This window comes from Ornithorhynchus anatinus, chromosome X1 (assembly GCF_004115215.2).
Source record: "Ornithorhynchus anatinus isolate Pmale09 chromosome X1, mOrnAna1.pri.v4, whole genome shotgun sequence".
Taxonomy (NCBI): Eukaryota; Metazoa; Chordata; class Mammalia; order Monotremata; family Ornithorhynchidae; genus Ornithorhynchus; species Ornithorhynchus anatinus.
Window position 1 is genome coordinate 46,304,508 of NC_041749.1, and position 16,500 is coordinate 46,321,007.

The 16,500-nt window shown below is 49.2% G+C and overlaps 1 protein-coding gene across 1 annotated transcript in view; it reads left to right on the forward strand.

The window, feature by feature from the left end:
- Positions 1-271: 271 nt before the first annotated feature.
- TGFBI (transforming growth factor beta induced) overlaps positions 272-16,500 on the forward strand; it is a 49,410-nt gene continuing 33,181 nt past the window's right edge. Inside the window, exons 1-2 of the mRNA XM_029051361.2 lie at positions 272-439; positions 10,406-10,504. Of these exons, the coding sequence (XP_028907194.1) occupies positions 312-439; positions 10,406-10,504 (227 nt within the window). The 5' untranslated portion in view covers positions 272-311. The remainder of the gene's footprint in view (positions 440-10,405; positions 10,505-16,500) is intronic.

Consider the following 16,500-nt stretch of genomic DNA (forward strand, 5'->3'; position numbering starts at 1 on the left):
TGGGGGGAGGAAGGGGGAAGAGGGAGGGGTTGAATGGAAAGTCCCAAGCCCCAGGGCTACTGGAGAGGGTGTGGGGGAGGCAGCGGGGGAGGGGGTGAGCAGGAAATCGGAGGGGTGGGGCCCAGGGGGCGGTTGGGGGGGGGGGTGTGATCGAGGCAGCGGAGCCTCGGAGTTACACCCTCCGCCCTTTCCCCTCCCCTTCTCGCTCCTATTTAATCCAGCTCCAGTGAGGCTGCGGCTCCCACTCCCCTCAGGACCCTCCCGAAGCCCCTCAGGCGGCAGCCCCGCCCCCCCCCCCCCGCCCGGGGACCATGAACTCCTTTGTGTGGCTTCTCCCCCTGGCTCTGACGCAGATCTGGTGGCCACCCATCTCCGGGGCGGCCAAGTCCCCCTACCAGCTGGTCCTGCAGCACAGCCGGCTCCGAGGCAGACAGCACGGGTGAGGTTGGGAGGGCAGGGGCTGGAGGGCTTGGGGGTGGGGGCCGGAGCAGAACCAGGGGCCGGAGGCCGAGGCACGGCATGTGCTGGTGGCTGTAGGCAGGGGCTCAGAGGCTCGGCTGGAACAGGAGGTGGAGGCGGAGGCAGGGGGCTAGGAGGCTGGGCTGGTTCGGAGGCTGGGGCAGAAGTAGGGGCTGGAGCAGAGGCCGAGGGGCAGAGATGGTCTCTGTCTGCGGCTGGGACTGAGGGCAGAAGCAGGGGCAGGGGCAAGACCTGGGGCCGAAGGCAGGAACTGAGGGCAGAGGTTAGGAACAGTGGGGCTGGGAGCCGGGGGCTGGGGCTGGGACTGAGGGCAAAAGCAGGGGCAAGAGCTGGGGCTGGAGGCAGGAGCTGAAAGCAGAGGCTAGGAACAGAGCTGGGAGCTGGGGCTGGGACTGAGGTCAGAAACAAGGGGCAGGGGCAAGAGCTGGGGCCGGAGGCAGGAACTGAGGGCAGAGGCTAGGAACAGAGGGTCTGGGAGCCGGGGGCTGGGCCTGGGATTGAGAGCAGAAGCAAGGGGCAGGGGCAAGAGCTGGGGCCGGAGGCAGGAGCTGAGGGCAGAGGCTAGGAACGGAGGGGCTGGGGGCCGGAGCCTGGGCTGGGGCCGGGGAGAGGGAGGAGCGGGGGGCCCGATTGGCCGCTCTCCCGTCTCCTCTCCGTTTGTCTTCCCTCTGGGTTGGGGACTCCGACCCCGGCCAAACGGCGTCCGGCTGCAGCGGTCGGGTCGGGGGGAATCGGAGCCCGGAGGCCCGCCGCCCTCGCCCCTGCCCCCGCGGCCGCCCGCCCCCCACCCCGCGCTCCCGGGCTGGGAGGGGCGGGGGCCGAGCTCGCACGGGCCCGGGCAGCCTCCAACTGCCTGGCCTCGCCAACCCTTCCTAACGACAGCCGGGAAAGGGAAGGGGCTGCCAAGTCCGGGAACCTGGAGGTGAAGCTTGCGGGCGGGCCGGGGGCCGGGAGGGCCGCCTCTGCAGGCTCCTGGGTCTTGGCCGCAGAGACACCGACGCCAGGTCGGAGCCGCTCACCGCCCCGGGCTAGAACCCTCCGCGGACACGAGGCTGACGTTTGATCCTCGGCAGATATTTATCCGTCCGTCTGTCTATTCCAGTTCTTTAACCGAGCGTCTACTTGGAGAAGCAGCGTGGCTCAGTGGGAAGAGCCCGGGCTTGGGAGTCAGAGGTCATGGGTTCTAATCCCGACTCTGCCTCTTGTCAGCTGGGGGACTTCGGGCAAGTCGCTTGACTTCTCTATGCCTCAGTTACCTCACCTGGAAACCGGGGATGAAGACTGTGGGACAACCTGATCACCTCCTATCCCTCCCGGCGCTTAGAACCGTGCTTGGCACATAGGTGCTTAACAAATGCCGTCATTATTACTAAGCACTTACTCTGTGCCAAGCACTGGGACAGAGGCTTAGGGTAGGCCAAGGATAATCACGTCAGACAGCGATCCTGGCCCCTACGGGGTTCGCAGGCTAACAGGAACGGGGAGGGGAAATCCCATTTCCGTTTTCCAGAGGAAGAAACTGAGGCCCAGAGAGGTCAAGTGACTTTTCCGAGGTCACGCAACAGGGAAGGTACTGGACTCGGATCTGGTTCTCCTCATCCCCAGGCTCTTTCCAGCTAGGCCTCCGTAGCCCATCCTCTCTCGGTCTTATGACCTGCCCGCTGTGGAGAAGGAAAGGGACCACCACAGCCGGGGACTTACCTACACTGCAGAGGTTGGGCCAGTTGGGACTGAGGAAATTTCAGTGCCCGAAGCATTTGAACGATAAGCAAGATGATACGGTTAGCTGCGACCCAGCCAAGAGGCAGGTATCTTTATAAGCTTCAAGGGTCACCTTCTCGGATAGACCCGTCCAGCCTCTGACTCTGACCCGGTGGAGACCCAACTGAGTAACGAGTCCAGCAGTTTTACTGTCCAGGTTGGAATGCCTTGTTGAGATTTAAATATTCCCAAGTCTCCAAAGGTCATTCCGATCATCCTTCTGCCTACGGGTAGTTATGCCTAAATCTCTCCAGGAAGGGAGGATGGTGTGACTCAGCGGTAAGAGCGTGGGACCAGGAGTCACGAGACAGGTCCTAATTCCAGTTCTGCCCCTGACCAGTGGTCGTGACCTCTGCTGAGCCATTTAACCTCTCTGTGTTTTGGTTAAGAAGGGAATAAAGAGACCTATTCTCACTCCCTCGTAGTTTGGGAGCCCTGTGAGGGACATCCCCGAGATTGTGTCTGATTTGATTGTCTTGTTTCTATCCTAGTGCTCAGTGCAGAGTAAGCACGTCATAAATGATCATTATTAAGTGCCACTGAGTTGTTTCCGATTCGTAGCGACTCCATGGGTATACTTTCTCCAGAATGTCCTGTCCTCTGCCATAATCCGCAACCTTTCTAACAGGTCTTCCGTTATCGTTGTTATGGTCTCTATCCATCTAGCTGCTGGTCTGCGTCTTCCACATTTTCTCTGGACCTTTCCTAGCATTAATGTCTTCTCCAGAGGATTAGTGCTTCTGATTATGTGTCCACTTCATCAATACCATAATTGTAAAGGTGATCAAGTGAGAATCTATCCTGAATTCAAAGGTCTTCAGGAAAGGAGTTTGTATAAGACCCATTTGTAAAAATCAAATACGATGACCAGGTGTAAGGCTCATTGTCATTTGCCTATCAAGGTTCTAACTATCTTCTCTAATCTCTCCTTCATCATGGGCAGTCTTTATTACATATCTCTGAACCCAGATGAGGCTGGAGTTCATTATTCCCTGAGAGATCTGGATAGTAATCCAGTTTTTCGAGTGATCTGACTCTTTCCGAGACACACACATCATGGGTTCATATAGTATCTTTCCTATTAACTGTTCACAGCACTGGCACTTCTGTAAACCGTCTCATCTATGCTCACAGGGTCTCTGGGGAGATAAGGATGGAAATTATTATTAGGTTCATTTGGCAGAGCAACTGAGGTCCAGAGAGGTCAAAGGACTTGCTTGAGATCATGTAGTAAGTGATGGAGCCAGGAGGTGAACTTTGTTCCGAGCACCAATTCTCAAGATTTCATCATACATTGTGTGCAATTAAAACTGGCCTTCATTTACAATAGCAGTGGTAAGAAGTCGGCAAGTGATGGAATTGCTTTTGGGCCCAGTGACTCATGTCCCAATGTTTACCAGACCCAGGCAGGGCTGTGCTTTGGGTATATTTTGGCAGGATTTCTTCGTTGCAAGATTTACTTGGTACTTTGGTGATTTTCATTTTTTCGTGGAATCCACCTTTGTTCCCACCAACCATGCAATGCCAAAGAAAGCAGAACCCAGGCTGGTTTCTCTGTGACCTCATAGCAAGGCTTCTGTGAGCAGGCCGGGAACACAGCCTACTGTTTTGAAGCCCTGACACCATTTCTGATGTAAAAAAAATATCAGGGTTGAGCCCTTTCCAAGGACCTTGGGAGGCAGCTCAGTAAGGAAACTTGCTCAGGTTCCCTGACAGAGAAGACCAAGAGAAGCGGCAAGCGCAAGTAAGGATTTTCATTTGTTGTTTTATCCGCGCCCGGGGAAAATGTGTGCTTCATGGTCCAGATGCATCCTCTAGACTGTAAGCTCACTGTGGGGAGGGAATGTTTCTGTTATATTCTTGTGTTCTTCTTGTCCAAGCACTTAGTGAAGTGGTCTGCATGCAGTAAGCGCTCAATAAATACGACTGATGGATTGGTTGATCTTGAAACTCTTCAGGGACATAGGATGTGCTGGGCTCATTTCGCCTCTTGTGAGAGATTCCCAGGAAGGAGGGAGTCTGTTCCTCTCCCTCCTGACTGTGCTCTGTCCGCTCCTGGGCCCTCACCCCTCCCAAGAACTGGTCAGCTAGCGGCTTGGACAAGGCGCAGAGCGGCGCATCTTGTTTCCAAGCCAGGGCTTGATGGTGAGGGGAGGGCAGGCACATTGGCTGGGATTGGATCCAGAAGAGATGAAAGGGATGTTTGTTGGCTGAGAGAGGAGTCTGGCCGAGAGAAGGGTTTGGCCAAGAGTGGGGGTTGGCTGAGTGAGGACAGGACAGAACACAAGGGTTTTCACCCTTTTCACTAAGGGGATTTGCTGTCTTGGCGTCATCTGTCATCTAGTCTCAAGTGGTCTTGAGAGACTGTTTCCCCATGCCATAGCTCTGCAGCCTGGTATGATTATGATTACTGATCAATAATATCATAATAATGAATGGGGTGTTTATTAAGTGCCAAACACGATGATAGATGCAAGATTAACCAGTTGGACCCCTGGCTGTCTTACATGGGACTCATGATCTCCATTTTGCTGGTGGGGAGACCGAGACAAAGAGGGGTTAGGGGATTTGCCCAAGGTTGCTGACAGAGCAATGACTAGAGGCCAGGTTTCCCAACCTCCAGATTCTCATTCTTTCCACTAGGCCAGGCTGGCTACCAGTGCAGAGGACTTCCCAGAACCAAACTTTTGCCATAGGGAGAACCTGGGCTTGATGTTCTGCTTTGACTCCTGTTCCTTCCTGATGGTAGTTTGGAGCTGGGGAGGACGGGGAGGGTCTCCCAGCCCCACCTGTGTCTCCCAGAGACCTCTTGCCTGTTCCATGTTGCATTCAGATCATCTGGGCTGGGAGAGTGGTGTTCCCGGCCATTCTCAGTGATAAAGATTTCCCCAAAAAGTCAATCACACTCAATCACACTTACTGTGTGCTGAGCACTGTACTAAGAACTCAGAAAAGTACAATACAACACAGTAGATATGATCCTTGCCTATCAGGAGCTTTCAGTCTACACGGGGATTCAGACATTAAAATAGATTAGGGATAGGAGAAGTCCTACCCAAAGAGACGCATAGCCTGTGACGGCCCCCAGGAACCCGGAAATCTGTCCGGTTCTTTTCCCCTTGACGGCTCTCCAGGCTTCTGGCAGGTTGGAAGTCCAACCTACTTCTCCTCCACCACTAGCGCTTGCCGGCTGGGTGCTGTCTGCAGAAGGTGGCTTTGGCATTACCATGTTTCCTTTTTAAAGCTTCAGGGTAAAGGCTCTGCTGGAGTCCCAACTGTTGAGAAGAGAGATGGGTGAGTCTTTGGACCCCTGACAGGTTTGTCATATTAGGCCATTACACAAGAGTCAAAGAAAGGGCGTGTTCACAGGCTTCACTTCTCTGTCGGGGTGTAGACTGTAATTTCTGCCAGTTGGACTGATGTTATGCAATGGCTGTGACTCTCTATGCTACTTTTCCACAAGAACCCCAATCTTCCACAAGACAGAAAAACCTCTAGCTTTTTAGGACACTCTCAATCAATTGTATTTATTGAGCACTTACAGTGTGCAGACCACTGTATTAAATGCTTGGGAAAGTCTGATACAACACAACCCCTGCCCACAAAGAGCTGACTACTTAGCCCAGTAGGACAACGCATTATATACCACAGGAGCAAGTTACACATCCACAGAACTTCATGGAGATTACGGTCTACTGGGAGATACGTATGCAAATCACACACGCACATAGTGGGAGCAGGAGGAAGACAAGCCTACAGCAGGAAATAGTACAAATTACTAGGAAGGAACTTTTTAAAAAAAAAAAAAATTTTAGTTTCTTTCAGTACTTACTAAGCACTTACTATGATCCATGATCCATGCACTGTACTAAGCACTGGGATAGATCAGTCAATCAATCATATTTACTAAGTGCTTACTGTGTGCAGGGCACTCTACTAAGCACTCAGAAGAGTAAAATATGACAAAGTTGGTATAAGTTCCCTGCCCACAAGGAGTTTACATGCTAAAGGATAGAAGATAAGTTGGATGCAGTCCTCCCACATGGGGCTCAAGGTCTAAAGTTGGAGAGAGGAAGATTTAATCCCCATTTTACAGATGAGGTAACTGAGGCACAGAGAAGTTAGGTGTCTTGCCCAAGATACCCAGCAGACAAGTAACCAAGCTGGGATTAGGACCCAGGTCGCCTGCCTCCCAGGGCTTTACTCTTTCTACTAAACCATGCTGCTTCTACCTTCTGTAGCAGAAGCAAGCTGACCGAGATAAATACTTCCACCAAGTTCGATCAACAACCAAAACTCTGAATCAGCCTCCTTTAGCACTCAGACTTCACATGAAATTGAAATCAAAAGGTGGTCTTCTAACCAACAAAGTGGATTAGAATGTCTCTCAAACTGGTTCATTTTGACATTTTGATTTTGATTCCTCATACATTTCCTGGGAGACCATTCCCTTGACAAGACCCACAATGGCTTGGCTGTATCCCTGTAGACTGTAAGTTCCTAGTGGACAGGGAACATGTCTACCAACTCTTATTTTGTACTCTCCCAAGCGCTCAGTACACTGCTCTGCCCCCAGTAAACGCTCAAGAAATATGATTGATTGATGGTTCATGGAGTAGTCTCCTTCCCTCTCAGAAAGGGAGCTGAAACTAATTCTGGGGAAGAATGAGAAGGCAGTGTTTATGAGAATTTATTGAAGAAAAGCCAATTTCCACAGAGGCCTTCAGGGAATTTGCAGAAATAACTGGTTCCTGGTTATTAGCAGTGACTAAAGGAAGGTAGGGACATTCTCAAGATTCATTCATCCATTCAATCATATTTATCGAGTGCTTACTGTGTGCAGAGCACTGTACTAAGCACTTGGGAAATTTCAATAGAATAGCTTCTGAAGAATAAAGCAGGACACTGTACCTTGAACCAGGCATTCAGGCTCCTCTATTCCCTCATGCATCTTTTGAAAGCAATGGTATACAAAATGTATAAACATAACATATAAGTTCCTTAGGTAGCTGGTAAGAGCACTCTGGGAACTGGAGGATTCCAATTCTGTTTCTGGGTTGCAACTGTGACTACTCAGTACAGTGCTCCACCAAAGCAGGCCCTTAGTAAATACTCCTGATCCACTGTCCCTCAGCCTTCCTGAGGACCAGCTTCCTTAACTGCAAAATGGAGGTAATATTCTTTGTCCTTTAACTGCTTTGTGGAATGTAGGGTGGCAAATGAAGTAAGACCTGAAATAATTTCTTTCTCCACCCCTAGAACATTTATGTTCAATCCCTAGCCCGTTTTTGGGTAGGGGCTGTCTCTCTCTGTTGCTGAATTGTACTTTCCAAGTGCTTAGTACAGTGTTATGCACACAGTAAGCGCTCAATAAATATGATGGAATGAATGCATCCCTATACTCTGTTGCTTCCCCTACCTGTGATTTATTTTAATGTCTGTCTTCCCCACTAGACTGTAAGCCCCAATGAGAATGGGGATCAGTCTGTCTAGTCTGTCTACTTACTCTATTGCTGTACTCTCCCAAGCACTTCTGCAACAGTAAGGGCTCAAAAATTCCACTGATCGATTAATTGGTTAACCTGGACAGTTCTTTGAGCTCCTTGAAAGGAAAGTGCTAGATAAGCAGCTCTTGATGAACTAGAATGAAGTGACAGGAATAGCGGAGATCAAGGAAATCTTCCGTTAGTGCCCAAACTCCACTTGTCTTCCTTGAGTCCCATTTTGAACTCGGAGGAAACAAAGTGGTGTCTTTGAGAGTCATTTGGCATCATCAAAATGTAAGAGTCCTTCCTCCTCTTGTTTTCTTCTGCTGCGCCATGACCGAGCAGACTGAGGGCTGTGGTTTGGGGCAGATGCACCTCTGCCCCTTCGATCCTAATTCCCTCTGCTTCCCAGGAGATCCTGATGGAAATGCTGACCTCACTTAGGTACTTCTCTTGCTCTGACCCCATGCACAGAAGAGGTAAATTCCTGCATTCACAGTGAAATCCTGGCTGGGGGAGTTATTAACTCGACCTTTCATGGGATCTTGGAGATATAACAGGGAGAACAAGTCTTTCCGTGCCTGGTTACTCGAGAGTGGAAGTTTTATTAACTCCTTCCGGCCCCTGCTTATTGTCTCTGCAGTGTAGTAGCCAGAGGCCCTTAATCTGGTGTTGAGAGTAGGCATAGTATGTCAATCAATCAATCGTATTTATTGAGTGCTTACTGTGTTCAGGGCACTGTCCTAAACACCTGGGAGAGTACCTCACAACAGTATAATAGACACATTCTGCCCTCAACGAACGTACAGTGTAGAGGAGGAGACAGGGGTTGTGGGTGAGAGGTCAGCAGTGAGATAAACAAGATGGAGATACAGTCAGGTTGGCATTAGAGAAGCGAAGTGTGAAGCTGGGTTGTAGAAGGAGAGTAGCGAGATGAGGTATAAGGGGGCAAGATGATTGAGTGCTTTAAAGTTGATGGTAAGGAGTTTCTGTTTGATGCAGAGGTGGATGAGCAACCACTGGAGGTTCTTGGGGAAAACATGGACCAAAAGGTTTTGTAGAAAATGATTTGGGCAGGAGAGTGAAGTAGAGTCTGGAGTGGGTAGATACAGGAGGCCTGGAGGTCAGCAAAGAGGCTGCTGGGAATCGAGGTGGGATAAGAAAATTGCTTGGATAAATGTGGCTGCACTTTGGAGAGGAAAGTATGGTTTTTAGCGATGTTGTGAAGGTTAAACCTGCAGGATTTAGTGATTGAATATGAGAGAGGAGTCAAAGATAATGCCAAAGTTATGGGCTTGTGAGACAGAAAGGATGGTGGTGCTCTAGAGTGATGAAAAAGTCAGTGGAAGGGCAGGGTTTGGGTGGGAAGATAAGGAGATCTGTTTTGGATATGTTATGGTAGGACATCCATGTAGAGATGTCTTGAAGGCAGGAGGAAATGAGAAACTGCAGAGAGGGAGAGAGCTCAGGGCCGGAGCTGTAGATTTGGGAATCATTGGCACAGAGGTGGTAGTTGAAGCCATGGGAGCAAATGAATTCTCCAAGGGAGTGGGTGTAGATTGAGAATAGATGGGAACCCAGAGTGAACCTTGTAGGACCCCCACAGTTAGGGGGTGGGAGGCAGAGGAGGGGCCCACAAAAGAGACTGAGAATGAGCTGCCAGAGAAATAAGAGGAGAATCAGGAGAGGACAATGTCAGTGAAGCTAAGGCTGAATAATGTTTCCAGGAGAAGAGGGCGGTCGACAGTGTCAAAGGCAGCCGAGAGGTCAAAGAGGATTAGGATAGAGTAGAAGCCATTAGATTTGCCAAGAAGGAGATCATTGGTGACCTTTTGAGAAGGTGGTTTCTGAGTGTGAAGGGGATGGATGCCAGATTGGAGGGGGTCGAGGAGAGGAACTTGAGATAGTGGGTGTAGACAACTCATTCAAGGGATTTGGAGAGGAATGGTAGGAGAAAGATGGGTGATAGCTTGAGGGAGCCGTGGGGTCAAGGGAGGGTGGAAAGAGTGGAAAGATAGTGGAAAGAGTACAGACCTGGAAATCAGAGCACCTGAGTTCTAATACTGTCTCTGCCACTGGCAGGCTGTTTAAGCTTGGATGAGGTCACTTAACTTTTCTGTGCCTCAGTTTCCTCATCTGTAAAATGGGGATTCAATAACTGTTCTCCCTCTTATTTAGACTGTGAGCCCCATGTGGGACAGGGACTGTGTCTGACGTGATTACTCTGTTTTACTCTGTACCCTAATGCTCAGCCTACTGTCTGAAACAACAGTGCTTAACAAATGCCTGTTATTATTATTATTAGAGATGGGGCTATTGTCGGCAAGATCATACCTGTATATGGGTGCTAGTGTGACTAGAAAGACCAGTGATGGCCAAAATGCCCTCCCACATTCTTTGCTGATTTGGCTATTTCCAAATCTCTGTTTGGGCTTGCCTCTTTGCCTCTCAATCTTCACCAGGCTTCTGCTCAGAGAGAGCAAATACTCTTCCAATTGCTGCCCGCTGGGCTGGTCTTTCTGCTGCTGTGCTCAGGCTCTGGGCCATATACAGTAATGTTCCAGGACAAGTCATTTAAAACCCAGGAATGGTCTGCACTTTAGAGGAAGCGGGATCAACAGAGATCGACAAGAGAAGTGCTTGCAATCTAATTTTTCGCTCGCTTTTCTCTTTCTTAGGCCCAATGTGTGTGCAGTGCAGAAACTCATTGGGACGAACAAGAAGTACTTCACAAACTGCAAGCAGTGGTACCAAAGGAAAATCTGCGGCAAATCCACGTAAGCTCCCAAAAGCTATCCAGAACCTTCATAGAGAAGGTGGCGTTATGTGTGTGTGGTATAAGCTGTTTTTGTCTGGACCAAAACATTCAGGAAAGCTAGAAAAATCCCTTCTAGTACTTGCACAAGCATACCAGAGGAGCATGAGCTTTTAAGCATCTTTGACTAAGGTATAACGTAGTGAGCCCGTTTTTGGAAAGGTGGTTGATGGGGATTTCCCATCCTGGTTTGAGGGCAGAGGGGAGATACTTGGGGGGATCTAAAAAGTTGGGACATGATATGAACCCCACGTGAGCTCTATGTGGGACAGGGACTGTGTCTGACCTGATTAACTTGTATCTATCCCAGTGCTTAGAACACCTGGTATATAGTAAGCACTTAAAAAATAGCAGTAGTAGGAGAAATAGTATTATGCCAACACGAGTGAAGGCTCAGACCTTCAGCTTGGAGATTGCCTCCAGAATGAGACAGTGGAGGAGGGAGGGTTTTCCTTCCTCAAAGTTGGGGGATACAGGGCCCAGACCCCACCACCCTCCTGGAGTGGTGTCTATTAGGCTCCAGTCTATTCTTCACTCCGCTGCCTGGCTCATCTTCCTGCAGAAATGATCTGGGCATGTCACTCCCCTTCTTAAACAACTCCAGTGGTTGCCTATCAACCTCCGCTCCAAACAAAAACTCCTCACTCTAGGCTTCAAGGCTCTACATCACCTTGCCCCTTCCTACCTCTCCTCCCTTCTCTCTTTCTACCACCCACCCCACACGCTCCGCTCCTCTGCCACCCACCTCCTCACCGTCCCTCGGTCTCGCCTATCCCGCCGTCGACCCCTGGGCCACGTCCTCCCGCGGTCCTGGAACGCCCTCCCTCCTCACCTCCGCCAAACTGATTCTCTTCCCCTCTTCAAAACCCTACTTAAAACTCACCTCCTCCAAGAGGCCTTCCCACACTGAGCTCCTCTTCTCCCTCTACTCCCTCTGCCACCCCCCCTTTACCTCTCCGCAGCTAAACCCTCTTTTCCCCCTTTCCCTCTGCTCCTCCACCTCTCCCTTCCCATCCCCACAGCACTGTACTCGTCCGCTCAACTGTATATATTTCCATTACCCTATTTATTTTGTTAATGAATTGTACATTGCCTTGATTCTATTTAGTTGCCATTGTTTTTACGAGATGTTCTTCCCCTTGACTCTATTGCCATTGTTATTGTCTGCGGGTCTCCCCTGATTAGACTGTAAGCCCGTCAAACGGCAGGGACTGTCTCTATCTGTTGCCGACTTGTTCATTCCAAGCGCTTAGTACAGTGCTCTGCACATAGTAAGCGCTCAATAAATACTATTGAATGAATGAATGAATGAATGAGTGTCATCCTCTGCACCCTACAGCTCCCTCACCCACCCACCTCCCTGCAAAATATGTCACCTGGCACCTCCAGGTGGGGGAACAGGTGGGGGTGCCAGAGGCAGACTCCCCTTCTTCCCTCCCTGGGACGGGCATCCTTCTAGGGGACAGTCGAGAGAGCAGAAGCAGTAATAATGGTATTTATTAAGCACTAACTGTGGGCAGAGCATTGTACAAAGTCTGAGAGAGAATTCACTGGCAGGAATTAGATACAGTCCCTGTCCTTCAGGGGCCTAGTGCCAGACAGTGGAGTTTGAGCCTGGAGTAGGCCACAGATCCCAGGGATTTGCTGACCATGAGCTGTAATTGAGAAGCATTGGTGGCCACCACATCTCCCTCTTCCAGAAAGCCACAGTCCACCTCTACGGTTGTCTTCACTCGGCTCTTGGGAGAGTACATACAGTAAACTTGAAGACCTGTGCTCTACCCTCAAGGAGACCAGAGAAGCAACATAGCCTAGCAGAAAGAGTACGGGCCAGGGAGTCGGGTTCTAATTCAGGTCTGAAGCTTGCAAGTCACTTTCCCAAATTTCTCTTTGCCTCAGTTTCCTCACCTATGAAATAAGGAGTCAAGGCCTGTTCCCCTCTTATTCATTCATTCAATAGTATTTATTGAGCGCTTACTATGTGCAGAGCACTGTACTAAGCGCTTGGAATGTACAAATCGGTAACAGAGACAGTCCCTGCCCTTTGACGGGCTGACTCTTACTTAGGCTGGAAGACCCATGTGGGATATGATTATCTTATACCTACCCCAGCACTTAGTACAGTGATTGACACAAAGTAAGCATTTAACAAATACCACCAATATTATCACATCTGATGCTCCCTAGGCAACCTTGGGGAATCCTTGGGGATTCTTTAGAAAGACAGTGGCTCTGGTCTCTGTTTTTCTTGCAAATAACCCCGCTTAATCCTAGACAGGGAGCCTCAGGGGCCCCAGAGGTTTTCTAGTGAGAGAAGCAGAGCCTGAAAGTCCAACCCTGCTGAAAACCCTTACAGTTTCCCATCCAAGTGGAAACTGCAAAACAGAGGCCAATTCTGAGCTGAGCCACAGACTTTTTCTGAGAGCAACACACCGGCGTCACTTGTCCCCTCAGGTACTAGATAAACATTGTGGCCTAGTGGATAGAGCAGAAACCTGGGAGTCAGAATAATAATTAAATAATGTTGGTATTTGTTAAACGCTTACTATGTGCAGAGCACTGTTCTAAGCGCTGGGGTAGATACAGGGTAATTAGGTTGTCCCACGTGAGGCTCACAGTTAATCCCCATTTTACAGATGAGGTAACTGAGGCATAGAGAAGTTAAGTGACTTGCCCACAGTCATACAGCTGACAAGTGGCAGAGCTAGGAGTCGAACCCATGACCTCTGACTCCGAAGCCCAGGCTCTTTCCACTGAGCCACGCTGCTTCCCCAGAAGGTTGTGGGTTCTAAATCCGGCTCTGCCACTTGTCTGCTGTGTGACCTTAGGCGAGGCACTTCACTTCACTGGGCCTCAGTTACCTCATTTGTAAAATGGAGATTGAGACTGAGCCCCACATGGGACCGGGATTATGTCCAACCCGATTTGCTTGAATGAACCCCAGCACTTAATACAGTGCCTGACACATAGTAAGCGCTTGCTTAACAAATACCACAGTTAATATTATCATTAGCTCAGCCTCCTTGCACTAGGAGTTAAGAAAGAGAGGAGAAGAGAGACCCAGTGCCCAGAGGGAGGGCTAAGCACCATGTAGTCTCTCCAGGGGAAGGAGCTGTCAGCAGCAGCCAGGCTCCCCTGACGTGACTCTACAGGCTCCGTGCCCCCAGGCTTTTCCCTCAGAGAAGGGATGCCATTGGAAGGCTTGTTCAGGGTACACTGGAAACGGAGGAGCTTTCACATTTGAACAGAAGCCCTTAGAGTTGCTTGCTGTTTTCATGCCAGCAGCAAACACACACTTTGCTCTCTGATCGTCCGTCCTTATGTTTAGGCTGGATTGCAGTAGGCTCATGGGGTGGGGGGGCCAATATTCCGGAGTGCCCCTAGGGTACGTCGCCCTGGGCCAGGCAGGATTGTTGTCTGAATGGATGTACTGCAGAGGCTCTTGTATGGGCTTTCTGTGACACAGAGGCTGAGGTACCAAACTCACGCCATCACCACCCTCTCGGAGGTTTTCCAGATATTTACTCTATGGCCTCTACCATCGCCTGTAGGAATGATTTCTTCAGGCTCAGATAAAAAACCTTCATCTGTTCTGTCTTTGGGAAGGAGCTTGGCTTGGTGGAAAGAGCATGGGCCTGGGAACTTGGAGGCTGAGAATCCAGTCCAAGCTCTGCCCTTGGCCTTCTGTATGTCTTGGGGCAAGTCATTTAACCTCTCTAAGCCTCATTCTTCTCATCTAAAAAATGGAGATAAGCAATCTGCTCTCCCTCCCTCTTTCACTGGACAAGGACTACGGTGGTTTGATTATCTTACAGATGTTCCAGACTTTAGTGCAGTGTTTGGTACATAGTAAATGCTTAATAAATTACTTTATTTACTGAGAGGCACAAAAGAGACTCAGGTCTATTACCTCCCAGTCCTGGGCTCTTTCCACTAGTCCTCCCTAGTTCCACACTGCATCAGGCTTGGACTGTTTCCCTAATGCCAATCAGAGAGGTTTGTGGGTTGAATCCCTTTGGTTCGGCAGGGAATGGGGGTAAATTACTGGACTTCTTGGGTAAGGCAGCTGTTGTCTCGTGAAGAGACGTTCCTCATTTCAAAGAAGGAAATGATTCTAATGAAATGCAGGCATGTGATAGTGTATCAGAAGTACTGGCCAATGGCTTAATGCTGAGCAAGGATGTGGTTTAATAAAGTATATCTGTGAATTCTGATTATCCACCATCTCCTTTTCCCTGTTGCTGTGGAAGATTTTGCATTCATTTCCTCCACTGCTAAATCTTTGGAAGGTTCATTTTTTTTTTCCAGTTCCAAGAAAAAAAAAAACTTTGCTGCTTGTAAATCCAAAACATAAGGATTTTGTTACAGGAAATGGTTACAAATGGCTATTTATTTAGTAGCCTGAGCTGATTTCATTACCTTAAAAAATTCACCCCAGAATTCATTTCGAATCTTAAAATGCCCAACTGGGGTGGGACAATGAATATAAATAATAGAGAGCCTGCAGGGTAGGGTGAGGGGCAGACGGCTGACAGCTGCTGAAGCACACAGCACAATGGGGACCCAGAAGTATTAATCATAACATTTTTACGTGCAGTGACTCAACCAATAGCAGAGGAAATTGTGGTGAGAAAGCGTTCCAAGTACCTGACAAGCCTCCTTTGTATGAGAGTGCCCTGAAAGGGTCTGCCGATACAGACATTACACGGCCTTAGGGAACTAACTGATCATCAGGTATCCTAGACCCAGATCTAGTCAGTGACAATCTTATTGAGTCCAGCCCATCATCAATGTGAGGAGTTACTGAGTGCCTTGAACTGAGCTGTACTATAGTGTACTGTAATAATAATAATAATAATAATAATGGTATTTCTTAAGTGCTTACTATGTGCCAAGCACTGTTCTAAGCTCTGAGGTAGATACAAGGTAATCTGGTTGTCCCACATGGGGTTCATGGTCTTAATCCCCATTTTACAGATGAAGTAACTGAGGCACAGAGAAATTAAGTGACTTGCCCAAAGTCACACATCTGACAAGAGGTGGAGCCGGGATTAAAACCCACAACCTCTGACTCCCAAGCCCATGCTCTTTCCACTAAGTCACACTGCTTCTCTACTTAACTGTGCTGTTCTAAGAGCTTGGAAAAGTGCTCCAGAAGGAGAACAGCCATCCCCTGCCTACAAGGAATATACAGTCTATAGCCCCCTCTGCTCTGGCAATTAGGTCCCTGATTGGATTTTCTTCTCCTGGGATAGAGGAATTCAATTCAATTCAATCCAATCGTATTTATTGAGTGCTTACTATGTGCTAAGCACTTGGGAGAGTACAATATAATATCAAACGCATTACCTGCCCACAACGAGCTCAGAGTCTAGAGGGGAAACAGATAATATAAATAAATGGATAAATTATTGATATATACATATGCACTGCGGGTAAGGGAGAAAGGATGAATGAAGGATCAAGTATGAGTGGTGCAGAAGAGAGTGGGAGAAGAAGAGAGGAGGGCTCAGTCAGGGAAGGCTTCCTGGAGGAGATTAGCCTTCAATAAGGCTTTGAAGTGGGGGAAAGTAGAGGAAGCTGTCCATTTGGGCCCCAGCAGACAGAGATCTGTTCGAGATCCAGATTAATTCAGGATCGCTTCCGGCTTTATATCTGTGAGGCCAAAATAGTGAGGTTGAAGCAGTGCCAGGGCAGTTTGGGTCACAGGTCACATCCTTGGGGAGGTACAAGGGATGTCAGAGTGTCAGGTCCTACGACTCAGGTTCAGCAATTGCCCATTTTGGAACCCAAAGTGGGTCAATTTCAGGACAGATTTTCATTCAAGTGGACCAGTCCGAGCAGCCTCTCTCACTCCGGTGCCTGTGGTGTGCTTATCCACCACCACTTCAGTGGACTTCTGCCCAGGGGAGGGAGGGAATCTGGCATTAGCTGAAATTTTCCAGCCATGAAGTTGGA